This window comes from Ambystoma mexicanum, chromosome 4p, assembly GCF_040938575.1.
Source record: "Ambystoma mexicanum isolate Mex_15411 chromosome 4p, UKY_AmexF1_1, whole genome shotgun sequence".
NCBI lineage: Eukaryota > Metazoa > Chordata > Amphibia > Caudata > Ambystomatidae > Ambystoma > Ambystoma mexicanum.
Genome location: NC_090927.1, coordinates 709,916,223 through 709,944,164, shown reverse-complemented (window position 1 = coordinate 709,944,164; position 27,942 = coordinate 709,916,223). Strand labels below are relative to the sequence as shown.

At 46.2% G+C, this 27,942-nt stretch overlaps 1 protein-coding gene across 8 annotated transcripts in view; it reads right to left on the bottom strand.

Annotated features, from left to right (window-relative positions):
- Nucleotides 1–27,942, bottom strand: part of MYO6 (myosin VI) — a 1,279,197-nt gene that overhangs the window by 282,766 nt on the left and 968,489 nt on the right. For all 8 annotated transcript variants that reach the window (XM_069606282.1, XM_069606276.1, XM_069606277.1 and 5 more), the window contains exon 23: nucleotides 19,143–19,272. In XM_069606282.1, coding sequence (XP_069462383.1) covers nucleotides 19,143–19,272 — 130 coding nt within the window. The remainder of the gene's footprint in view (nucleotides 1–19,142; nucleotides 19,273–27,942) is intronic.

The window sequence follows — 27,942 nt, the reverse complement described above, 5'->3', positions numbered from 1 at the left end:
GCATCGGCTGTTGAGCGGCTGTTTGGCGGATGGTGGCACTTAACAACTCCTGCCCCAGGTAAGGGTTAAACTTAAAAGGAGGAGCTGCAGCGACTGAGAAGTCAACGGAGATTAGCAGTAAGTCCAGTCTGCCCAGTCCATCTCAGAGCCGACTCTCGGCCGATTGCTGTCTGTACATCCGGACAGATGGAACTGCCCCCAGGCAGTGCAGAGACCTTACTCCCGGCCGTTGGAGCACACACGCGAAATCGCGTGCGGAAGCAGAATTCAAAAACGGAGAAAGGTAAGCCAAATGAACATTGCCTCACTAATAATATGTTTCCGCCGAAGGCTGATCCGCAAGTCCCTGGCTGTACTACGCCGGGAAATCTGTCCTTGACGCCGGGCAGAGTTGAGGGAAAGGTCAGAACGGCACAAATTGTAACGTCTGACAAACAGCCACTGAAAATGTCAAACAGCTCCAAGCAGACCTTACCAGTGACACTCGAGCATTCCGGGTTAGCCGGGGTTGAGGTGGCCACACCCCCAGCACAAGCACCAGCCTATAATGTGGTGAAACCTCCCAATAATAGTAACATTGAATTCGTTGCAGTGTCACAACCGCAGGAAATTACTCCATCACAGCATACACTGAAGTTGGCGTCTGACTTAAGTGTTTCAAGTGTTACAGAGGCAAAAACTGAGCATCTACAAAATTGCGCCCATGACCATGCTACGTTTGCGTCGACCGCTCTTCCTGAAACTATCCTAATCGACTTATTGGAGTCTCCACAAACAGCATACTTAGATGCCTCTGAGACCTTTCTGTTTGACATAACCGATGCCGATTTGTTGGCAATGCGGTCTCCGTCAGTCGGACGCATGAAATCACCGGTAACGCAAACTTGTTCCTTGCAGGCTGATGTTCCAATACATAATATTGAGATGCAGCAAGGCCACACGAGTACTTGGGAACCTCGAAAAACGGCTACATTGTCTGACATGAGCCCGGGCATACACAAGGGAGTTTCCCATTTGTATGCAAAAACACCAACATTAAATCTAACTGCAAATAAGGTTGCTGAAAGCGTAATAAATGACGCTAAAAGTCGTGCTACACCAAATGTGTTGATAACGTCTGGAAATGAAATGCCTCTGGCAATATCACATCCATTATCTAACATGTCTACATCTATGCCAGTTGACATTGCCGCCCGTGAAGCACGACTAACTGCTCGGCTAAAATCGGATTTCAACCTGATGCGTGAACGCCTAAATGAAAGCTTCCTAATCAATAATGGAAACGTGCGAACTCCTGGGCGCAAGGCAAGTACTCACCACAAAGAAACAAATTGCTCGACTAATCAAGTGGCAATTTCATCGAACCCTGGCACCACAGTGGGTCGTATAAATCTAGACGTGTCAGACGTCTCCCACCAAAAAAAATCGAAGGAAAAAAACTGACACAGAAAATCAGGATGACTCTGAAGTCAGCCAAACTGCAACTAATCCTGCACGAAATGGACCATTGGAACTAAATGAAAGTAAAATATCTGAAACCTCGATGAACTACAAAGGAAACATTTCCATCGCAGCAGGAATCCAGATTCACAATAATGTCTTGGCGGCCACCTCAATAGCCCTAATGCCATTTATGAAACTATATGAGACTCTAAATGATACAGTACGTGATCAAAATTCTATTTTGGTACTGTTAAATAACAAATTGACAGCATTAGAAATACGCAACGAACATCTAAGCAACCGTTTAGATCTAGAAGCTGCATCAACTCATCAATGGCACTCTCGTCTAAACGAAATAACTCGTAGGGAGGCTCATGAAAAACTAGACCTTGCCGAAGCACTAGTAGAATGTACAAAGTGGCTTAGGCATAATGTTGCTACTCACCCACTCAACCATGTAATGAGTGAGCCTGCAATCGGTAGTGAGCGCCACAGTGATCAGGGTCTGATGCCCCCGCAACAAAGAAGTCGAGATAATCCACCGCTGTTACCAAAGGATCCTGAGACAAACTCCAAACAAAAGGAGACTTGCAGTGAAACAACCACCAAAATGAATGAGGCAACTACGTCACCTGAAAGGAAGACCGATAACGGATTCTTCCACCTTGATCGACAAATACAGTATTTCTACCTCAAGTACAGGGGCATCAGCGGGAGTGTGCGGCGCAGAGACAATTGAAGAGCACCCATCCTCTATGAGTGCACTGGCGAACCACGCAGTACTAATAGAGAGGAAAATCTCTTTTGACATATTTTCGGGAACTGCAAAAACAATTCAATCAACCAAAACTCCGGCCATATTAAAGGTAAAACAACCCAGTGCCTTGAAAAAAGCAAAGAAAGGCCAGGCACCGAAACGTCCACGAACAAACGAAGCAAAAAATTTCATAAGAAATCTGACGACTCCTCCGCGTCCTGTGGTAACAAAAACCTCAGCAGAGCAAAAAAAACTTGACCTTCAACCTACTGATAAGGCGCAACTAGTCCACAATGGAGACTACTCTACATTACCTACAAAACGTAGAAGAGAAGACATTAGCCTATCTGTTGACCAATCTACGGTAGAGTCGATAGATCTTTGCGATTTAACGACCTATTCGATAGAAGATGAGTACGAAACAGAGGGCGCCTCGCATGGGAGAGACGTGTCGGAAAAAGAGAGTGCTAGGACTAAATTATCAAACAGAGATGAAAGACTTGTCAAATTGGACCGTTACCCAATTGGCCCTGCTGAGTTACGGCCAGTGGAACTCGAAAAAGGACGTGCCACACTTTGTATGGACCAGTCAGACACAAAAAGTAAATCCCAGAGAGTCTCTGAAAAACCGATATTAAAACTTAATCCCAAGTACACAAAGGCGCAAACAAAAAACTTTACACAACATGGTACTCAAAGCAGAGTTGAACAACAGAATACGTTCAAAGAAAGTCTGTATAAACTAGAGCTTGAAAATATTCTTGAAGACATAAACGAAATAAATCTAAACAGATCAAATGTGATGAAATTGCTGCATAACATACCTGCCCTGAGGAACATCCAATCCGACGACATCAGAATCGTTGAATATAAAAACGAATCAAGATCAGACTGGGTAGTCTTGCACATGCGGTCTAAAACAGTAGCACGACCAATTCTTGAGGCGAAAGACGACTTATTGTTCTATGGATTCAATTTAACCACTGCGACAGTTTCTTCAGTCAAAATCAATCAAACACTTAAAAATGACCAATATAAAAAGCCGAATACTACAAAAAGGGCAGATCTGAGAAACCAACTTAAACATCAATTATCACACGACACTGATGCATGTCGACTAAGAAACAACGAATAGGATGATACAGGGTCTAGGCAAACGACCTAATTGTTAACATCATGGAACACCAGAGGTTTTGGCCATCTTTTCCACGAAGGAAGCACCCACGACATCAAAAGCCCGTTTATTTGTCTCCAAGAAACTTGGCTAAGAAAGTTGCCGTTGTGTGATGGATACACAATATACCTAAATGAGGCTGGTAAAAACCTCTTGGGACGCCCTTTCTCTGGCCTACTCGCCATGATAAAAAACTCGTCGGGATGGGAAGTAATCGGAATTGAAAATCCGAACCTATTTGTTCAAGCTATCACCCTTGAATTAGCAACAAGTAATCGGCATGGAAATAAACATAAACAACATTTACTGTTGATAAACACTTATTGGAATCCTGTATTGATTTCTGATGAGGACTACTAAACGTCAATAACAACACAAATAGATAGCTGTTATGCCTCTTTTGATGCACCATTCATACTAGTCTGTGGCAATTAAAATTTTTCTTGGTTTGATAAAATGAATGAACGTAATTTGAACGATATTCAAGCGATCCCAACTGAATGCTCTGATCGCGGCACAAAATGGGTTTACGAATTAGTATCTCGTAACTGTGTATTGCTGAATGGATGCACTAGAGGGGATATCCCAGCTGCTGCAACGTGGCAGCGGGCAAATTCAACCAAAACCCTAGATTACATCTGGGCATCTGAGAATTTGCATGCTCTAATCTCAGACCTACAAGTAAGAAATGCATCCAATAGTGATCATAATCCACTGATTTTATCGTGGTATGTGGGTACAACAGCAATGCAACAAAGCTACATCACTCAATTAGATATTAACACCTCCCAAAACCGTCTAAGGATAAATAGCAGGCAGATTGATTCCATGACATCGGACTTCTTTCAGGCATGTTCCACAAATTTAAATGCAGAATATGCATCTCTTTTGAGACAATACACTAACACAAACAAGAGAACGATAAGGGATCACATCCACCCTTTTAGTCCTGAACTAAGTGAAGCAAAGAAATTACTTGCAAATGATGTGAAAAAACTAAAGGCTACTGGCGGAATTAATCTAACACTGCAATTATCCGCCAGACGCCAACGGTATCGAAACTGGTTGAAGTCCTTTAAAATTACTCGTAATCAAGAACAAGCGGAACGCATGTTGCGTCTCTTAATTCAAAAAGACAGTTCCAATATATGGAAGATAATAAATAGTGGCCACCTGAAACAATCAAACTACCTAGCTAATGGTGTGAATGCAGCCACCTGGATAAAACACTATGACGCTGTTTTCAATAATAGCAGCGGTGATAATATTCCAAAGCCAAAAATAGACAAATGCAAATGGAATGTCAAGGAATCACTGGAAGATATAACACAAGCAATTCAGAAGTTAAAATCATCACGAGCCGCTGGCCCCGATGGTGTATCAAACGTCATGCTCAAAACAAACAAAGAAAACTGGGCAAAGTTCATCAAGGTCCTATTCGATCAAATAGCCCAAACATCAAAAATCCCTGATACCTGGGCAAAAGCAATAATTGTCCCGGTGTTTAAAAAAGGAAACAAAGAAGATCCAGCAAATTATCGACCCATAGCGTTGTTAGACACTATGGGGAAGATCTTTGCAACATTCCTTCAAACGAAAATTGCTAGATGGGCCGAAGTAAATGGGATCTATGACGTGAGACAAACTGGGTTCACCAAAGGGGTCGGCGTGGAACTTAATCTGCTATTACTAAACTTGGCAAAACTAGACGCTTTAAAACATAAAAAAAGGTTGTTCTTAGCATTCATCGACCTAAAACAAGCTTTTGATTGCATAAACCGCAATCTTCTGTGGCAAAAACTAAAGAAGTGGGGATGTCTAAATGATCTACTGGCCCCACTAATGGCATTATATGCCGGAACCAGCATTCGTGTGCGTCTGAACGCAGAAGGGGACTTAACCGACGAAATAGCAACTACAAAGGGGGTAAAGCAAGGTTGCCCTCTTGCTGCATTACTGTTCAAACTTTTCATTTCGGATTTGCCTGCCGCCCTTTCACTAACTAGGTGTTTTCCCCCGAAAATCAACGGCACACATGTAACGCATATAATTTACGCAGATGACATAGTGCTGCTTGACAGCACCGAAATAGGCCTACAAAGATCACTGGTTGCATTACAGTCCTACCTAACAGCAAACCACTTAATGATAAACGTGAACAAATCCCAGGTGATGGCCTTCGGAACTAACACTAATTCAAGAAAAACGAGGTTCAACTGGAAAATTGACAAGGAGATATTGCTAAGAACTGATGCGATTCGATATCTGGGCATCTCATTTAACATATCAATTAGAGAATGGAGTTGGACAAATGAAATCATCTCGCGGATGCGGATGTTCGCATTACAAGGGCGAAAACTACATACAATCTATGGGAAGTTTTCACTTCAACCAGTGATGACTTTCTACTTGCAAAAAGTGACACCAGCTATTTGTTTCGGCAGTGAAACAGGGTGGAACATCAGCGCTTGTATCTGGGCTCAAGTAGAGGGCTGCTTTTGGCGTAAAGTCCTTCAGCTGCCCCAATGTGTCTCAATGGTGGCCTTGAGACACGAATTGGGCCTAGATTCGCTGCATTCAATAGTATTGTGGAAATCTATACTATTGCTAAGGAAAATGAGATTATTCCCACAGACAAAGGCATACTCAATCTTGGCTAACAAGAATAATGATACATCCACCTCTCTGCTAGGCAGATGGGAAGAGAACCTAATAGGTATTCTGGAAGACACAAATATAAAAATGTCCCTGGTCCTACAGACACCAAAACTGGCAAAAATAAAATTTATGCAATCAAAGTGGATTAAGAATGCTGAAAGACGAGCTGCGTTACCCTCTGGAATTGACCTTGGTCTGTGTGAACAAAAAAGAGGCACTTTACCGAAATATCTGGCTAAATTCCCGTCAAGCTACCACCGAAATCAATTTCTACGGCTACGCCTCAACCTGCACAATACAAAGCTGCGCATGAGGAGAATAAAAGATCCCATGATTACGGATGAAAACTGCCGCTTTTGCAAGCAGAAATTGGAATCCATTAGACATCTAATAATAGAATGTTCACAGATTAATGACCAGCGCACCCTACACTTGAACAGTTACGCCCCTAAAAACGGCAATATGATAGAATGGTGGTCCTACTTGATCACGGGAAGAAATGTGCAGCTAACTTGTAACGTGATAAACTTTATGGATACGCTATTGAAACAACCATCATAAATTTGGTCCTTCACTCTAAGAATACTACCACAGATGATAGACCAGCCCACGTCTGCATAATTTTAGTGTAATGAAATCAAATGGAACACCACAAAAATGCGAAAAGTAAAAAAAAAAGAAAATATGTATTGATGTGGGCTGGGGACCGGGAACGTGATTGACAAAAAGTTTGTTTTCTTTTACAAAACTAAAAGTCTATAAATATTAAAAAAAAAAAAAAAGCGTGCTTTACAAATGCAAAATAAAGTATACACAAAAAAGTCCTACATTACACTAAAAGGGAATGTTATTTTACCAGTATGTTCCTTACCATCCATAACATTTGTTAAATACATTCCAGAAAAAATAACGCATTGTTAGAAAAGGGTAGAGGTGCTGCTGTTTGCTGCCTGCCGGGTAGGTCTTTTAATCACAATATATGAGGCTTAGTCACATCACAGGGCACACCACTAAATAAAATCAGCAAGGAACATGCTGGTTTTATGCTAGGCTGACACTCGTTTAAAAAAGTGCAGTGAAACCAAATGAAAGTAGTAAAGTGCTCTCACACTAGGGGCAGCCGTCTTCCTGGCCTGTTGTAGAAAGGCTAGTTATAGGTTGCAGGTGTTGACAGTGCTTTTTCATAGATTAAGTCCTGGATAAGAATACCCTTTCTTTAACAAGGAAACCCTCATGTCCAAGCATACACAACTTGACAATGTGGTCTCCCGAGTTACTGATGAATGGGAGTTCTTCTATTGTCTGCAATAACAAACCTGTTACTAGGTCATGTAGGGTTTTAGATGAATACAATACCCTCTGAAAGGAAATTCTCCTTCCCATTGAGGTTTGCTGTGGAAGTCTCCTACACAGATGCTTTGTACCTGGGCAGAAAAGGGTACGGGTGATGTGGCGATGCCTCCTCTAAGAGCTCCATGGCCTCTTCCCTGGTGAGGATGGCATGGCTGCTACTTGCCCAAGGGGGCGCATACTCTACCACAATGGGCAATGGAGGGAAAGGGTTGAAAGCACCAACCCCTCTTGACAGCAACTGTGGGCTGCTGTAGTGCCAGACGAAGGGATGTGGCTGTGTTCTTGGAGGACATTTCTGAAGAGAGTCATCAGCCTTGGCTTTGAAAATTATAGGTAACTCACCGTAGTGACTGACGTGCTCCTAGTCCACAGTCCCCTTTCCTCCATACTGTATTGGTGTCCCTCTCAAGCAAGGGACAGGAGACGGAACCTTGTTCACCAATAAAATCATCTTCCCCTTTAAAATTTAAATGCGCACAGGGGCGCGGCCCTGGGAGCATGCGCTCCCCTCCCTCCCCACACCGGCACCGCTCCTCAGTCCCCTTTGATGCATCGACAATATTAGCATTGCCTAATGACACCAGATCTGTTAGGGGGGAGGACAGTGGGCCGTACGGTGATTAACTTATAATTACTCCTACGTCCCGTCCCCTTTCCTCCATACTGTATGGGCGATTACAACTAAATGCAGCCCCAGGGTGGAGTGTTGCCCCTCTTAAGAAAACAAGTTCCTAAACACTGCCTGATCAAACGACGTGTTCACCTGGCACTGGCATCCAAGCAGTAGTATAGGATGGAGCATGTCCCTGATCACATCCCCGAGGATGGTATCCATCTGTGGTGATCTCATGAGTGTGAGTAACTTCTCGAAGAACCTGTCTTCACAGGCCGGAGTGCTGCCTGATGGTACATGCATAGGAGTCGGGCAGTGAGGCTGCTGTGTCCTGGGCGAGCCCTGTCTCGCTGTATAGTGCGAAGTATACCTGCCCTGAGACATGGATGGATAGGATGCGGACCAAATGACAGGGACCAATCCCACCTGGAATCTCTTTCCCCTGCCTGGTCTCCGAAGGGAAAAGGCGTCGGGTGAGCCGCCATCTTGTCTAGCCCGGTGGCCATTTTGTTTTGCTCCGTGCCACATGCCTGCATTGTGAAACTTCTTGAGCTGGGACCGGCTTCCACCAGTACGCTGATCGGTGGTGGATGAGGCCTACCCTGTGCTTAAGGACGGGGCTTGGTAGGCGGAGCGCCCTCGGCAGTGGTGCCTGTAGTGCTGCATACAGGCTCCCCCTCAGACATGGGTCCCGTGTTAGGGCGTAGCCCCTCGGGTTGGGACCCAGTAATAGAGCCTTGTGGCCCCTCAGCGGTAGCACTGGTAGGATCTTGCGACCCCTTGGCCTGGTGGTCAGTAGCTGGAGCAGCCTCAGTGTTGTTGCTGGTCTTAGGACCCGTTAGCTCCCTCACGCTTGGGCGCTTCCTTGGGAAGGAGTAACCCTTGCAGGGTGCGCCGGAGAACAAGGCACCTACCTTGGGCCTGGTCTTCTGCTTCACAAACGCTTTGAGGTCCTATGGACGCGATCTTCCTAAGAGCTCTCGCCACCTGGCTAGTCGGTTCTTGAGCGTGTGTGTAGTCAAGGCGTTGCATGCGGTAGAGCCGTCCCAGCCATGGTCTGGGCCAAGGCAAGCACAGGCAGAGGTTGTGAGAGTCTGACGTTGGAAAGGGACCCTCTCAGGCTGGACACCTGCTGAAGGCCGCCGCCATCGACGTGGAAAAGAGGACTGACACCAGTGGGCGGAGTCAGGGGAGCGTATGCTCCCAGTGTCACGCCGTGCACATTTAAATTTAAAGGGGAAGAAGAATTTTCTGGTGAAAAAAAGTTCCGTCTCCCGTGCCTAGCTAGCGAGGGACGCCCATACAGTATGGAGGATAGGGGACGGGACGTAGGAGTAAGGAATGTGTTGAAAGGCATGTACAGGAGCTTTGCCTGACCGTCTGGAGTGAATCCTGAGGTCTACATCCAAGAGTGTCTCCTCATGACAGTTCGGGTGATGAGGGCATGTGTGATGCAGTCTTCTGTGTCACAACCAGACTAATAAGTGGCAGGCAGCTTCTCTGCCATCCTGAAATAGGGTGTTGAAGCCCCCTCTCATGTTGCTACCTGTTCGTTTTCAGCAGCCTCCGAGATCACTGTCGAGAGGCCAGAAGAAATGTTGGCCAAGGCGCAAGAAGCATTTACCGCTCTTAATGCAAGGCTAAATAAAGCAAACACATTGCGTCCCCATGCATTCAGTCTCTTGCTTTCTCTTTCAGGAGGCAAGAGGGAAATAAGTATCTATTAAGGTTGGTCGTCAAGGCCTAGACCACCAAGCTCTCAGGGTAGGAATGAGTAGAAAAGAAGGCCAAGTCTGAAGGTGGCAGATGGTGCTTTTTTGCTAGTTCTCGGTCCACAGCGGAGCTAGAGGCCCGTTTCTCCCAGGCCGCTATAGCCAGCACCTCCACTTCCAGGTTAAAAGGCAGTAAGATCCCTCTTTGTGGACCCACAACCAGGATGACTAAGTTCAAATTGAACCTTCAGTCTGGTAACCAACACCTCCACTTCCAGGTTAAAAGGCAGTAAGATCCCTCTTTGTGGACCCACAACCAGGATGACTAAGTTCAAATTGAACCTTCAGTCTGGTAGGAGCTGACAAGCTTAGTGTGTCAACCAATTTTGTCATCTTTTGGATGGAAGCATGAGGCTTTCCCAAAACCGGCGTTGAAAGGATGTCTAGCTCTGTGAAGGCGTGGAGGCCACTGGCCTCATCTAAAATTTGAGGCCAGTTCTAATACATCCTCTCCCTCATCATAAAATTCCTTTGGGAAATGCCTAATTTCCAGTCCAAAGTGGACAGAGTTACCCTCCTTGATCTTTGTCCACAGGAAGCAGGGCATACGCCAGAAGGAAATCAGCACTAATGGGGCCATGGCAAGGGGAGCCGGCATCAAGCCTCTCAATGCCCAAGGACATGGCAACTCGATGCTGGGTCAGACCCAAGTCCAATGGATCCAGGATCGAGCCTGTAGGCGTGCAGTTGCAGTCTTGCAAGGGCTACCTGCAGGCTCTTCCTTGCACTTTGGGCCCCATGAGCACTGCCAGCAGCAAGGCTAAAACCGTCAAGGGCCAGGGCTTTAGCGAAGATGTCACACCATCTTCAGCCCGAATTCTTCCCATTCCTCCAGGTTGCATTTGAACCCTCTTAGGAATCCCTGAAATGTTGGATCTACTTTAAAGACGACGAAGAATGGTGCCACAGGGAGCTGTTTGAGGAGCAGAATCTTACAGTAATGCTTCTTCTTATCCTTGCAGGGTGGGTTTGATCCTCTTTAGTCTTTCCCACCACACAAGGGTATTTTTTAAGGAGTTCTCCTTTTGTCCCTTTTGTCCGCCTTGTGGCAAACGGTGAAGAGTTTCACAGCATGCTCCTGTAAAGCCTAAGGATACATGCGTTCCTCCGACAAGCAGTATAAACATATCATGTGGGGTCAGAGACCGTTATCTGCTATCCACAATCCATGCAGGGCTTGAAGCCCAAGGCCTTAGGCATGACGCAGAGAAAGCTGAATGTAGCAGCATTCCCGACACAAGGAGCGTGCAGAAGAAGGGAACTGCCGGCATGAAGCACAGTGGCTCTATATATACTCTGGCATCACATCTAAAGGGAGTTGCAGAAATGCGCCAAGAGGAATCAACGTGGAACTGCGCTGCATCTGCTGGTGGTGAAAACAAAATTCAAAAGTAAGCTGCGCTGGAGATATATGTAGGTTCTGTGGGAGGAAGGAATTCATTAGAAGCCGGTTTATCCCGTTTTGTTCAACCTCCTCCCTTCATGTGAAGGTGTGCTTTAAAGAATAAGCTGTGGACAGAAAGGTTTGCATTCTTATTCTGTGTGCCAAGTTGCTTGTATTTATACTGTACACACCATTTGAATATGAGGACACCACATCAATTTCCTATACCAACCCAGCAACATTTAGCAGACTCTGATAGCAAAGCAGAGTTATCACATCAGGATTTGAAAATGGTAGTCCAGTATTTGGCCATCCTGTGCCTTAAAACTAGGAACTCTGTTTGCACAGGGACTGCCACATCCTTGTTGGCTCCTTTAGAATCAGTTTTTCACTCGACAGTTCATTGGTGGTGGATGCCCACTACTTTGAACATTCAAGTCACTCGCTCCATTTGGCTGCACCGGGATGCTAGAGCACTCCCTCAAGCTCACCTCTGCTATTGGATTCTTATACCACCTATTTATCGCTGACACAGAGATTTTCTTCTCTTTTTCTCCTTCACCACAGATGTCTCTTCAAGCATCTCCAACCATCTTTCTGCCAGCAATCACTGGATGAAACAATGTTGCCTCATGCTTAAATCTTCCAAGGCTGAATTTATTTACTCCAGCCCAGAATGTCTCCATTCAACTCTCATCCATTTAATTTCTCCCGATCACCTATTATCCTCCCACCATCATCCGAGGATCACAAACTGAGTCAAACTTGACAGCAACATCAAACTCTACCAATTTATCACATCTACCGCTGCCAGGCTTAACCTGCTTACCATCTGTAAAATGTCCCCATCCCTCCTGCCACTCCATAAAAACTCATCTCCACCCAGGTACTCTGTCCCATTATTGTACCATACTAATGGGCCAACTGCTACTCCTTTGCACAGTGAACACACTTCTCAAATACGCACCTGGCACTCTGTACAACTGCCACATAAATCTCCCACTCTTAAAATTCCTTTAGGTTCCTTAGAATCAGGTCATGTTCTTGCCCCCCTTATTTGATTACCTAGATCTCCTGTGTCATACCTCCTTGCACTCACGTGCTCTAGAGTTGTGATAGCATTCCATCTGCTAGGAGAAATCTCCCAGTTTTTTTGAAATTTTAATAACTCCAGTAAATGGATTCTGCGATGAGAGTAAAATTTGCTCAGTCTGACTTTCAGACAGCGGTCTTTGTTTTAAAAACTGATGTTAGTAGGTTTGTACCCTGATGGGTCTGCCTTGGATGTACAATTTAACGGTTGCCAGACATTTCGTCGAAAAAATTGGTCGACCAGACAAAATGGTCGAACCAATTTGGTCGAAAACCAAATGGTCGAAATTTTTTTTTTTTTATTTTAACCCTTTTTTTTTTTTTTTTTTGGGGGGGTCCCCCCCCAACCCCCTTTTTTTCTCTAAAAACCCCTTTTTTAACTAAACGAAAACCCGCAAAATAAATATATAAATAAAAAAAAAAATTCGACCATTTGGTTTTCGACCAAATTGCGTCGACCAAATTGCAGTCGACAGTTTTTTTTCGACAAGTTGACTGGACACCCAATTTAACTTATCAACATCCATACAGAAGACACCACAAGTATACGTTTGCTGGGAATCAGTTATTGGCATGCCAGCAGCTTTTAGGACAGAAAGTACATCAAATAAATGTATTCACCGCAAGACAATTTGGATATTTAGAAGCCGAGTAACAGTTTCTCTTGTAGGTTCCCTTTTAAAAAGTACCTCCCCTAAGAGAACCCCATCATATCATGCAGTGGTCTAGTGATACATCTGACATTATTAAATCATTATTTTATGGTGAGCCAAGGTATGGTGTGGACTTAACAGTATGGTGAAAATAAATGTATGTTAGCAGCAATGGTGCTATACTTTTAGAACGTGCCCCAGTCAATTGTTCAATTACAAAGTGTAAACCTATTTTTGATTGGCTAACTTGCTAGAAATGTGTGAGCACATTTACACAGCGGAAGGTTCATTCCTGACCATATCAGAAAGGTGGCCTACCATATCTAGCATGTCTAGAACCAAAGTTATCCTACATTTCGCAGTAGCCATTTTGGAATCCCTTTGGAAGCAAACACATTGGTTTCAATTAAAGGGATGGTCTAGTAAACATTTTTATTTCAAAAATAGATAGGCCACATAAAAAAAAAAATACTAGCATCCTCCGTTTTAAAAAACTTCCTATGTAAAATTTTGAGCTATTCAAGCTCAAAATTCGAAAAAGCAAGCACAGGGGCGCAGCCATTTTGTGAAATGGAGGCCCTCCTGTGCTGGCTTTTGCTTTTGCGGCACTAATGAAGGAAAAGCCAGCCAGCTGTAGTAAACAAAGTCTACCGCTGGGTGGCTTTCCCTTCATTAGTGCCGGGACTCGGAGGACGCGGACCGGAGACCAGAGCAGGAAAGCTGCAGCTGAATCTCGGTAAGTGCTATTTATTTTTTTTACAAAAAATAAGCACTAGCTGCGTTTTTTTTTCTACGTTTTCCGGGCTGGAAGAGCCCGGAAAACTTAGAAATAAAACCGCAGCTTTAAAGACGTTGTATTTATGTTTGCGGTCGCTTTTGAAGCGACCGCAAACATAAATACAACGTTATTGTGTTGGAAACCGCTGCGGTTTTAAAACCGCAGCGTTTTCCAACACAACCGCGTTGTGTCTGCCTGAATCTGCTTTACCATTTGGGGCTCTCGGGGTCCCCACGGGGAGCCCGAGAGCCCCAAATGGAAAAGCAGATTCAGGCAGACACAACGCGGCATTGCGGAAAACAACCGCGTTGTGTCTGCCTGAATCTGCTTTCCCATTTGGGGCTCTCGGGCTCCCCACGGGGAGCCCGAGAGCCCCAAATGGGAAAGCAGATTTAGGCAGACAACGCAGCATTTAGCATTTCCCATTTGGGGCTCTCGGGCTCCCCATGGGGAGCCCGAGAGCCCCAAATGGGAAATCAGCTGCAGGTAGAAACACTACACGGCATGTAAACATAACCGCGTGTGTTTCTGCCTGCTGTGGCTTTCACTTTGGGTCTCCGGTGCTCCCCTGGGAGCACCGGAGACCCAAAGTGATAGCCACAGCAGGCAGAAACACACACGGTTGTGTTGGAAAACGCTGCGGTTTTAAAACCGCAGAGTTTTCCAACACAATAACGTTGTATTTATGTTTGCGGTCGCTTCAACGTTTTTAAAGCTGCGGTTTTATTTCTAAGTTTTCCGGGCTCCTCCAGCTAGTGCTTATTTTTTGTAAAAAAAATCAATAGCACTTACCGAGATTCAGCTGCAGCTTTCCTGCTCTGGTCTCCGGTCCGCGTCCTCCGAGTCCCGGCACTAATGAAGGGAAAGCCACCCAGCGGTAGACTTTGTTTACTACAGCTGGCTGGCTTTTCCTTCATTAGTGCCACAAAAGCAAAAGCCAGCACAGGAGGGCCTCCATTTCACAAAATGGCTGCGCCCCTGTGCTTGCTTTTTCGAATTTTGAGCTTGAAAAGCTCAAAATTTTACATAGGAAGTTTTAAAACGGAGGATGCTAGTATTTTTTTTTTTTATGTGGCCTATCTATTTTTGAAATAAAATTTTTTACTAGACCATCCCTTTAACTGTGTATCCCAAAGCCCTGGTGGAGGAACTTCCGTAACATGTAAATATAAAGCTACATCTTGTTTGGTATAGAAACCTATGAGGAGAAACAATCAAAATTGTGAAACCCATACACAACATTTTTCATATCCATTGTTTTACATTGAATCCTGCAACTGTCAGAGCTTTTGTGTATTATTGTCATAATTTTTAATATCAACTGGTTTACAGTGAATCATGCAACTGTCAGAGATTTTGTGTATTACTGTTTGGGGCTGGACATTTCACCCACAACAAGCTGTTGGGCCCAACATTATAGGCCTCCTGGGCTCCCTGCTGGGAAGACTTGACCCTTTCCCAGAGAAACAAGACATATCCCCAAAGCATAAGATGGGAGGCAATGCTTCTGCCAGTAAAACCGGCAAGTCATACCAGGGAGATAATTGCTTGAGTCTCTTTGATAAGGCAGAAATGGGAGGGGGTGGGAAGTATAGTGCAGCTTAGGAGAGGATCAGTACCAGCATGTTGGAAATGTTTAGGTCCCACTTCTTCTGGTGCACACTCTAAACTCCCTATAGACAAGGCACTCTGGGGGCTGACATCAGAGGCAAAACTACTGTTACAGTCTGGCCCAAGTCCTCAGTGAAGATAAAGATTCCCAATTAAGAAGAAAGACACTCCCCCTACCCACCCGAATGGAACATTGAATTGCACTGTTTTACAAAGTCCCATTGCACCAGATTGACCACCTCGAAACAGGGTTGACACTCCGAAGATATTAAGGTATCTACAGTGGTTGAGTCCCCTGGCCTTGTTCTGTGGGAGCCCTAGAGACAAGACATCACCGAGTACCTTTTTAAAATACATAAACCTAAAAATGTACACTGCTGCAAAGACGATTACCTATATAGCCTTCTCGTTATACTGAAAGTGAACTTTTAAACACAACCAAAAGACTCCATATTCTGGGTATTTCATTACATGGGTTGGCTGTTAGTGCTATTAGTTTTGATTGGACATTTCTTTTAATTTGTTACCGCACAAATATTGTAGTTTTTGACACTTCCTGGCTAACTCGCACCCCTCTTTAAGAATTTGGCCTGCCCGCGTCCCCTGGCATACTTTTCATGCTGTGACTGTTTCACCGACTGCTGCTTTAGTAGTGTGAAGTTGAGTAGGAGTTTAGAAACCACTCTTCATCCCTGTACTCCTACAAAGCAGCAGTTATTTTTTTGCACACACCCTTCTAAATCTTTGCCTTTTTCCCAACCCCGTGAATGATCTTGTTTTGGCCCTCTTCACACACCAACCACTAGAATCAAATAAACATCACTAGCATCTTTTCATTCAAGGTCACCCTCAAAATCCATCACCGCCACTTGGAAAGCCTGCCACCCCTGCACTATTCCACCCTGAAACCCTCACCACCTTTATCCATGTAGTGTATATTGTGAGGAACCTGAGGGCAACCTCCCATCTACTCCCCTTAGAACTCTCTTCTCAGGTGGCCAGAGAAAGGCCATTGCTTTTGGATCCGGACCCTGGGGGTGAATATGCAAGGACGAATCAACTGGGTGGAGGGTCCTTGGGGTGTGGGGAGAGGATGTCTTCAGACGAGACCCTGTATTTCCTATTTCATTTTTCCAATGAACCATCCGTCCCAGAAACATTTCCTCACATTAAAAATTACCCTTGGAAATGTCACCAATATAAAGGGACAAGAAAGAGATGTCAGGAGGACACCCCCCTCATGTGGGCAGGTTACACCTATATCACCTTTTTCCTTGTCAAAATGCATCTTGGCCTCCCCCTAGCTTTGTAGGTTATTTTCGATCTGCCCCTCTTTTACACACACCTACTGTCCCACATTCATATGCTTTTGGGACTGGGATGAAGGAGAGACAACTAGGAGTAATGCACACTTCTATGGGTGTGCACCACTCTGGTATTGGGACGAAGAAGAGGACTGTAAAACACTACTACCATGGTCAGGTATTTTCCCACTAATTGGGGTCAACCAGACTTACACCTGCAGCCGGTTGAAAGGCTACAGGCGTATATAAAGAGAAACCAGCAAATAGCAAAGAGTGAGCGGCCTAGAGTGAACGAGCAGCCTGGAGGAAGCACAGCAAGCTGGTACGGAGCAGGCTGGAGAATTGCTAGTGGAGAGGTTACCAAGCGCTGCAGGGGAGCAAGAAGGAAGCCGTAGCCCGGGCAAGCTGTGAGAAGGTTGGGAGCCCTGCAGAATCCAGTGCTGTGCATCCCCCACTAGAGTGGAGGGATACTGAAGACTCCTGGGAGACGCCAAGAGCAGCAGGAAAGTTTGGAAGCGATGTGCACCGCTCGTCAGAGCTCCCGTCGAGTGAACGAGGAGTGAGGATCCACAGAGGGGAAAGCCGAAGGCACCCGAATGAGCTGCAGAAGACTGGTGAATGACAAAATGGGAATAGTCACATCGGGGCACTCCAGGGTTACCCGACAGATGAAAACGCATAAGAGGATCGGGAGACCGAAGGACAGATTTGTGAATGCAGAACAAGCTACTAAGTATATAAAGCATTATTGAATACCGAATTGCATTATTGAATACCGAACGAAAGAAACGTTATGTAAAGTACATGAAAGCATTGCACGAGCGGAATGAAAGGCAGGTGTATTTTCGAATACAGTGAAAACAAATATAAAAAGTAATGATGGACAATGTGAAAGTATGAAGCAAATGCAAGCCATTGGGGCTTGAGAAACGATGAAAAGCAAATGATAAGCACTGTTAAAGTGTAAAAGCAAGGTGGTGACCAGAAAAGCATCCCACAAGTGAATAGTGTGAAAGGCATGTTGTGGCAGAGGAAAGAAACTGCCAGCAATAAAAAAAGAACTGCAAAGTGGACAGTTGACACAGGTTTAAATAGGGAGCCTGCATTGGCAAAGAAGTCCAGTGAAAACCAGTGAATACAACAACGTGCCAACGGTTATCGGTTGCATGACCTGTAGTGGGTGGACCGTGTGGTCTGACAACTGTGCCTAGACAGAGTAACCCCTACTTGGAGTGAACCAAGTTTCTGAAGCTGTTGTGCCTATAAAGTATTGAAGAGAACAAGTTGAGTGAACCATTGAAAAGCCTCGAAGGTTGCAAAGTTGATTTCAAACACTTACTGAAAGTCATGAGAAATGACAGTGTTGAACTTGGGGAAGGGAACCTTGAGGCCTTTTGGAAGGGTTTTGAACTTGGGGAAGGGGTTGAAACGCAAGCTAAGAGTTTGAAGAATCTCAGAACTTTGTTTGGAACACTATTTCGGTTGGTGCTGATATCCCTAAACATTGTTTATTCTTAGTTGTGAGGGCAAGTATAGGTTTTGGACACAGACAGACTTTTAAGTTGAACTTACTGACTCAGACTATCCTTAGTTTCTTTAGGTAGTGAAATCCCAAATTAGCATAGGGCAAGTTAGGCCTTACACCATCCTGACATTTAAATTAATTAACATATTTGAGTTGAACATTGAATCTGTTTTCTGTGTCTTGCTTCATGATGCCTTCAGAATATACAGATTAACTCCTTGCACATACTTCTCTATCTAAATTGAGTACACACTCCTCTGCCCATAAGTACTTTCCCCATTTCCTGTCACACCCTACATTCCCCCTGAACCAGTACATTCTCAATTTGTTAACGGTCTACTTTAAGGCACCTGTTTGTTGGACTGCTCCGATCTTGGAAACGTTTACTTAAATATGTGTTTTTAGTTGAAACAACATATCTTGCCAATAATTACAATTGCAATAGAAAATACACTTCAAGTTCAGATCCAGCTTAAAAGCCTTAGCACTATTGGCAATATGTTTATTAGGTTTTTAAAAACATATGATACCTAAAAGCACTAGATACAATAAAATCCAGTAAAAGCTACTGGATTACCCACAGACGACCCCGGTCTTGAACCCCTTCTGGTATTCCTCACAAAACAGACATTCGTTCTGCTAGCTTACACAATCTTTTTAATTATGGACATTGATTAAATGATGGCATTTAATGATGTCTCTTCAGAGTGCAGATCGTGATTTTTTAAATTGTTTCTTCAACACTGTGGTCTAGTTCACATTTAACAAGAACTCAAATGAAAACATGATAAAGCATTGACAGAATTCTGTAGGCAACCTTAACACTCTATTGGTAAAAAAATTAAGAGCTTTGCTTACCACGTCCCAGTCATATCTGAACAGGTTATATGTATATCAGCTCAAAGACTAAGTATACACATGAAAGCTTTCTTCGTGACACTTCCTGGTATATTTATGGCAATAGAAATGAAAAATAACCACAGACACAAACAAGAGGATTGATGTAAAATGGCATATGTACATACACTTTATGACGGAAAGGGCACACCACTGGACTTTTTTCCAACGACTGCAAATCAGCCAGTGATTGACACGCCGAATTAGCTCTGCTAAATGATCTGGGTCCGATTTCATAATTTGATCAAATTCTGCAAACTGTAAAGCAAAAATCATTTTATAGCACAAGAAAATTGCTAAAGAATAGCAGGATCATTTGAGCATGGATGTTATTTCAATAACTTGGTAATCACCACATGAACCCTCGTATACTTTAACTGTTTGTCAACACACAGCCCACACTAAACAGAAAAACAGTGACTGTTGACCTAGCAATTCATTGTGTTTTAATTTAAGGAGAGTAAATCTATTGAAATGTCAGTTATTGTAATAGTAATTGTGCTCCTGCAGTTGAAGGTAATGCGTAATATCTTGTCATAATAACTCTGAGCTTCACTCCAGGTCAGAGACTAAATCAATCTGCTACAATTATATTGCCAGCAGACGCTTCATTAGCATACATGTACAGAATATCAAAGTTTGATGGAATTTATTATTGACCAGAGATTCCATAATTCCGCACTGGAGGTGCAAAGGTTTCCGAAGAACAGCTGCACTGGAGATAGATTATTATAGATGAGGAATCTGTGGGAGTAACGAATCAAATAGAAACAAGTGTCCAACAAGGTTTCAAGTAAGTAATCACATTTCAGGGTCATTTTAAAAGTTAGTCAACGTTCTATGAAAGGAAACAACAGGCTTAATTTGGAGTTTGGTAGTCAGGTGCAGTTAATAGTGGCACTTGTCTTATGGTAAAGAGGATAGGTTTGCTGTGAAAGAAAAGGTCAGCTGCCTAGCTGTGTAGCTTTGTGAGACTCTAGGAGAGCCACCACAAAATGTACGACAAGAATGGCTGCTAAGGACTACTGCAAGCACTATAAAAGTGAATGTGGCCCAGGATGGACACAAACAGATATGCTGACCAGGTCCCTTGAACCCTTATCAGAACAAAAAAGGTCCTTGGGAAAGTCTGGACCACTGTGGACCGTTGCTTGCAAAGCTGGTTGTGGTGTAGGGAATTCAGGGTTACTTGTGCAGACGGGGCTTTGACATTTGTGCCCAGTGATTGAGATGCTCCAGTCTCAGTCTTGCAACACTGAGTGTTGCAAGTTTGCAGATTCCCAATCGCAAGGCTAACTGCGTGAAGCAGAAATTTACCAATTCATTGCCTGCCAGCAGAGCATTCCCTAGCTGGAGACACAATGTTACAAATTCACAGTGAGACAGCGTACTCTGAACGTAAAGGACTGCAGGAAACTGACCAAACATTTTCCCAACTTAGAGCCCTAACGCTGAAGAAATAGGAGACCTTGGTCCTGCACAGGCTGCACTAAAGAGGCATAGAGTGCCATCCAAGATGGGGACAGGCCAGATGAAAGTGAAGCCAGGTGCAACCAGGAGTGGCAAACATTTCCAGCCAATCCCAATTACAAGACGGGTGCAAACACTCACCATAAGCCCAATCCACGGGGAGGATGGTTCACTCGTTGAAACCACGGGACCCCAATGAGTGTGGCAAGCGTTTGGAGGGCAGGGTACAGTGATATAAGGAGCATTGAGAAGGTTGGAGAAGGATCTCAGTTGGTGGTGGTAAAAGTAGGAGCAGGAGGCAGTAGGGATACACGGGGAAGTTTTCAACCTCTTTGTAGTTCATAGGCCTTTACTTAAACAGAACATGAACAGTTTTTTTGTGCCCCCTGCATTCTGTGTTGGCTTCCTGAGATGATATATATTGGGCATCTAGTCTAAAAAAAGCATGCATGTCCATATTTTATGCAAATCTGTGCAGTGTATTTTGTTTAACTACACAAAAATAGCCAAAACCCAAATAGCTATATTTAGGTTCATTCAAAACAATCCACTGAACCACATAGTTCTTTTGGGCCACCTCACTGCCCATCAAGATCTAGGCCTATGTGCGACCTTCTGGGTGACCCCGGACACTGCCAGGGCCAACCAGATTGGCTAATGAAAGACCCTTTCTGGTTAGTTGCCAGGGGAAAAACATTTTTGGGAGGGTGAGACAGGGCCCAGAGGGTTACAATATGTCTAGAAATCAATCACAAAAAAGGTTCAGCTGCTGGATATGCAGGATAGCGCAAGGGTCCAAGTGTAACACCTGGTGCAGAGCCCTGGGGAAAAAACTGCAGATCAGGGTGCTGGCCCACAGGTCCCTAGGGGCCTGTGAATATGCCTGGTGGCTCACGGGCCACCAATAGGGTAAATGTGGCCAAAGGGCCAAAGACAATGCCCTGGGAGTAGATGGCAGTGGGCACAGCGACAGGCCATACTCAGTGGGCTTATAAGGTGACTCCATGAAGAACATCTTCATGCACATCCAGTAGATCCAGAAGGATATTAATCTCATGCAACAGATCAATATCTAGAACACCCAGTGCATGCGTTTTACACCCACGGAGTCTCCAGATTTTAATGTAAGAAACCATTGTCTGTCCATAGCCAGTACAATGAGGCTCTATTGGATTCAGCAAATAGACAGCAGTTCGATATTTTCGGTACTAGATTTGCAGTGCCTACATTAAGATACTGTGAGGATTGCATGTGTGAATGGAGTCCAGGAGACTTCTCTTAAGCTATCACTTGGGAACATGTGGCGAGGTCTATCAAAGTAGCTTTTCTGCTGGGACTATCATAGTTTAATAAATGGTTGGCGCAAGCCATAAGCAAAGAAGAAGGATTTTATTATATGAGATGTCCCAATATTACTCATTAGAATTGGGTTCTTTATACTGTGCCAGTTCACCACCATAGTGGTCTCAAAGTGAGTAAACCTTGACCGAGTTAGGATCAATAAGTCCCTACCAGGGAACACAGACCCCTTGATTTCTCGAAGGCATTGACTGAACATAGTGTGATATAAAGAGCGAGATAGCAGAGTTTGTTGTGGCTGCAATGTTGTGCTTTTTAAAACAGGAAAAGGTGTATAAGCAAGTGCTTGCAGTGTGGAGTTGAGGTGTTGTGAGTGTATATGTAAGGTTTGGGCCCATGAGGGCTCCAGGTGTGCTCAGGTATGTTGTGGGCAAGGTTTGAGAAAATCATGAAGACTTGGGATACCAATCCCAAGTGTATCCATGGATTGTGTGAAGAAAATTGAACCAGAACTAAACAGAAGAAGTCTGAGGTTAGGAAGTGGGAGAATGTCAGCAGATATGGAAATAGTTCAATAAGAGTTGTTTACATATTGCAAAAGTAAGGAAGGTAGATCGGTGCAGGCTACAAAATGTGCATACGCCACCAGCCAGTGGCCAGTAATAACTACTCCCGGTATACAAGAAACCATGCGCTCCCCATGCACAGTGACAACTGAGGGGCCAACAACTGTCCATGCCTGCCTAGTAGCTTGCAACTTCAAGTAAGCCACCTCCCTGCTCACCAATGGCATCACCTCCCAAAAAAACCATGTTCCTCTGCCAATCCCCCTCAAAATGATGATTGTCTGAAAAGAACGTGATCAAAAGGCGTACATTACAGGAAAGCAGAAGGGCGTGATTAAGAAACAAAATGCACTTTGGATTACAGACCTAATGGACAAGGGCTATAGGTCCTGGCAGAATTATCCCAAAAATGAGAATTTAATTTCCTCAACCCTCTCCCAAAAAAACAAATGTAGGACTCCCAGAGCAGAAGGACAGACAGCGGATAGTAACGTAAATATTACTGACCGATCCTTATTAGCAAATATAAGTCAATAACAAAGAAGTAAAATAGAATAGAAGAAATTATAAGTTACTCACCGTAGTGACTAACTTACTCTTACTCCTTAGCCCCCCTTTCCTCCATACTGCATGGTCGTCCCTTCCAAGGGATTGGAGACAGAACCTTTTTCGCCAGAAAAAACCTTCTTCCCCTTTAAATTTAGAAGCGCGCAGGGGTGCAGCCCTGGGAGCATGCGCTGCCCTGACTCCGACCCTCCGGCGCCACACCTCAGTCCCCATAGACGCGTCAACAATAGATTAACATTGCCTAACAACACCAGTTTTATTAGGGGAGGGGAGGATGGTGGAACGTATGAGGAAAGGGGACTAAGAGTACGTTAGTCGCTACAGTGAGTAACTTATAATTACTCTTACGTTCCGTCCCCTTTCCTCCATACTGCATGGGTGATTACAACTGAGTGTTGTCCCAGGGTGGAGAGGAGACCCTACTTAAGCAAACAAGTTTCAAAGAACCGCCTGTCCGAAAGCCGCGTCTGATCGAGAGCCGGCATCCAAACAGTAGTGCTTGCAGAAAGCCGAAGGGGTGGCCCATTTGGCTGCCCTGCTTATGACTTGCCAGAGGACATGCCGCTGGAATGCAATGGCTGTTGCCTTGGCTCGGACCGCGTGGGCATGCATGTTGGCCGGCAGTGGCATATGTTGTCCCTAGTAAGCTTCCTTGATGGCCGAGACCATCCAACGGGCTATGAAGGCCTTGGAGGCCTGATACCCCAAACTTGAACCACAGAAGATAATAAAAAGTGAGTCCGACTTGCGGAAGCCCTTGGTCCTGTCTAAATAGAATGACGTCTAGGCAGTGCAGAACTCTCTGTGCCTTCGTCTTTGGGCTCAGCAAAAAAAGTAGTTAGCACTATTTCTTTGTTCAGATGGAATGCGGAAGGCACCTTAGGCAGGAATGCTGGGTGCGTCCTCACGACTACTTTATCCTTGTGAAACGTAGTATAGGGCTCTGAGGCGACTAGTGCCTGGATTTCACTGACTCTGCGAGCCGAGGCCAACTAGCAAGACAGTCTTAATGGTGACCAGCCTGATGTCGCGGATGCCATTGGCTCAAATCGTGTGGTAGGGGACACAGGACTATGTTAAGGTCCCACCCGGGGTGTGGCCTCTTGATCGGCGGGTAGAGACTGGCGAGTCCCGTTTCTTGACAATCAGGTTGGAAGAGAAAAAGACCCCCTCCTCCGAATTTCTGTAGGCCCCAATGGCTGCCAAGTAAGTCTGGCAAGTGTCCACCTGCACGCCTGAATGAGTGAGGTGAGCCGAGAAGGAGAGCACGTCGTCCAAGGTACATGCAAGGGGGTTGATATCCTTAGATTCTGCCCAGTGGCAGAACATGGTCCATTTGCTCTTATACTGGGCCCTGGTAGCTTTGCTCCTGGCACCCTGTATGATCTCTAGATTAGCCTGGGAAAGGCTGAGGTGACCTAGCGTGACCTGCTCAGGAACCTTGCTGTGAGGGCTAGTTTCTGTGGAGCGGGGTGGATGACCCTGTCCCCCTGCTGCACCAGCAGATGTGCTGGGCCGAGTGGAAGGTGAACGGGCAGCTCCGAGAACCATGGCTTGGCTGGCCACAACGGGGCTATTAGAATGATGCTGAGGTGGCGAGACTCCTTGATCTTGCATATCACCCTGTGTATCAGCGGTGTGGGTAGGAAGACGTATGCGGTCAATCCGTCCCACCGAATCTGGAATGCATGACCAAGGGAGCCCGCGCCCGGTACCTGCCAGTAGGTGAACAGTTGGCATTTCCTGTTGTCACAAGAGGCAAAGAGGTCCACCTGGCTGTGACCCCATTTGCTGAATATCTCCCGCAGTACTAGGTCATTCAACTGCCACTCGTAGTTGTCCGCTCCCAGTCTGCTGAGCCTGTCTGCCACCAGGTTGGATTTCCCCAGCAGGTGGACGGCCGTGGGGTATTTGTTCTCCAGGGCCCATTCCCACATTTTGACTGCCAGCCTGCACAGTGGAGTTGCGGGGGGAAATCTGCTACCTCCCTGCTTTTTGACATAGAACATGCTGGCCGAGTGGTCTGTCTGAATGAGGACGAACTTGCCCTTGATAACCGGCAGGATGGCTCTGAGCGCCAGCCAGATGGCCCTCAGTACCAGCCAATTGATGTGGTACTCCTACTCCTGCAGGATCCCGGTGCCATGGATGCAGTGGTTGTCCAGGGTGCCCCCGCCCCAACCCTTGAGAGAGGAGTCTGTGGTGATGGTGACCTGTGGGGTAGGTTGCCGGAAAGGCTTGCCCGTCCCAAAGTTGGATTCCCAGGACCACCATGTGAGGTCCTGGTGAAGTGACGGAGGAATGTTGATCATCTCTGACTGAGAGCCTCGCTCCTGGTTCCAAGATGCTGCAAAGTGCAGCTGTATCCTCCTTATTCTGAGTCTCGAGTGGGGGACGGTCAGTAGGACCGCTGCCATGAGACCCAGTAGGTGTTGTTACCACCTGGCCGATGTCACTTCTCTGCTGAGGAAGTACGCTGTGGCCCTCGGGATGGCCGTGACCTTGTCCTCCGAGGGAAAAGGTTTCTCGGAGCACGTGTCCCAAATGAGGCCCAAAAAGGTCAGTCTGTGTAGGCTGCAGCTCAACTTCTTGAGGTTGAGTGAAAAACCCAGCTTGTGCAGTGTGTTCATAAGAGCGTGGAAGTGTGGTGCACCGCTTCCGGAGATGTCGCCCTGACAAGCCTGTTGTCGAGGTACGGGTAGACGTAGTGGCCCTGAGACCCAAGGAGGGCTGCCACTGTGTTCATCAGCCTGTTAAAGACCCTGGGGTCTGAGTTGAGGCCTAAAGGAAGCACCTTGTATTGGAAATGATAGCCCATGATCCTGAATCATAGAAAAGAACGATGACGCTGCCATATCTGGACGTGTAAGTATGTTCCTTCAGATCCAGGGAGCACATCCAGTCTCCCTTGCACAATGTCTCTGCTATCAAAGCTGGCGTAACCATCTTGCATTTTTCCAGATGTAGGGAGAAGTTGAGTGGAAAGGTCTAGCACAACTCTCAGGCCCGCCTGGTTCATTTTCTGAATGGTGAAAATCCTGGAGTAAAAGCCAAAGCCCCGCTGGACAGGCTGGGACTTCCTCCACTGCCTGGCTCTCGTCGAGCGACCAGATCTCTGCCAGAAGAGTTGCTGTCCCAAACTGTGGGAGCGGAGGGGAGGGGGAGAGGCTGGGATAGGGAGGCGGTACCCTGTGGAAACTACAGAGAGGATCCAGGGGTCAGCAAAATTCTGGCCTGCCCCCCACTGGAGACACATGGAACCGAAGGGGCCTGTCCTGCCTTCTTTCCTCTGAGGCTGCTGCGGAGGAGGGGGGACTGGGAAAAAGCCCTTACTCCCGTCCTTTTTGTTGCTTGCGCCGATGTTGGGTCGGCGAACGGTCAGGATTCCTGGACCTCCGCTCTTGGAAGCCGCGCAACCCTATGTATGTACGCCCCTTGTCCGAGCGCTGCTGTGACTGGGTGTACATTTTGGCCGTGATCTTTGTAAGGATGGATAAAGACTTGATCGTTTGTGAGCTGTTTTTCTTTTTGTCCAGCTCCTCATCCGTGGTGGAGTGGAAGAGGTCTCCCCCTTCGAACGGAAGGTCTAAGTTGCGTTCCCGGACATCCAGGTTGAATTTAGTAGCACAGAGCAAGGCTGTTCTTCTCATGTCCGTGGCAATGTAAATGGCCTGGCCAGAGGTGTCAATTGGGCCACGGTGGACTCCATGATGTCTTGTGCCACCATCTTGGCCTCTGCCAGTCCTGCCTTGAATCGTAATTGGCACTGAGCTGGAAGGTCTGGGAGGAAATCAGCAATTTCCTGCCAAATCCTCTGGTTAAAGGCTGCCAGCATAGCATCCGCGTTGGCTTGACGAAGATGCAGGGATGCGCTGGAATACAGCTTCTTCCCGTACGCCTCCAAAATCTTCTCCTCCTTGCATAACAGTGCAGCGGAGGAATAGGCCGAGGACGACTGTGGCGTGTAGTATAGTGATGCCGGAGCGATCACTGAAGAGTGCGGCTGAGGGTGGGCAGATAGCAAGAGTGTATCCCCCTCCATCTGCCTGTACTTGGCGTCCAGGCGTCGATTGACCGGCTGGACCAAGTGGGGCTTGAGCCATCCCTTTTTGGCCAAGGTGACCACGTCCTTCTGCATCGGGATCCCCGTTCTTGCTGTGGGACGCAGCGTGAGGACTTCTGCGAGGACCCCCTCTGCTGGTTGCTCAACCTTGGGTTGAGGAAGGCCCAAGTACTCTGCCAGCCCTGCAAGACGTTCGTGGAAGGCCTTGGCTGACAACGGTGTGTCGGAGTCCTCCTCCTCATCCACCTGAAGGTCCAGTTGGTCCGGCACCGGTGGAGGGGAGCTGGGAGCCGAAGGATGGGGTGTGGAGACCTGAGCCGAAGGCTGGTACAGAACCGCCTGCACGATCCATTGGGGGGCCAGAGCGGGCAGCTGAGGCTGCACAGGGACGTCTGTATTGGGGTCTGCGGCACCAGGGCCATTGGTGGGAGCATGTCTCTATGTCTCTGATGGCGTCACTGGGGATGTCCCCCATCCGAGGAGATTTCATAAGCCTGAGGAACCTTTCAAAAAATCTGTCCTCGCAGGCCAGAGTGGTAGGCAATATTGATGGGGTAGTGGGCGGCTGCTGGAGCCGTTGCGTGCCGTGTCCATACGGACGCAGCGGGAACCTGCCCTGTGCAAATGAAGAGTAGGCTGTAGGCTACATACTTGGTTGACACCAGTCCCACCTGGACACACGTTCCTCCACCTGCTCCCTGCCTTGGTGCAGTATCGGGCGGATGTCAGGAATGTCTGGCACAGCTGCAATTTTGTCGAGCTGCCTTCCACATGCCTGCGTCATGTTGCTCGGCTCACTGTGCCCCGCCCAGGACTCTTGAGTGTAGTTCACGCCGAGGCCTGGTAGGTGATTCGCCCTCAGTACATCTGCCGGTAGAACTGCATATAGGCACCCCCTCAGACATGTTGCCGGTACTAGGGCGTGGCCCCTCAGGTGAAGACCCAGTAAAAGAACCTTCCAGT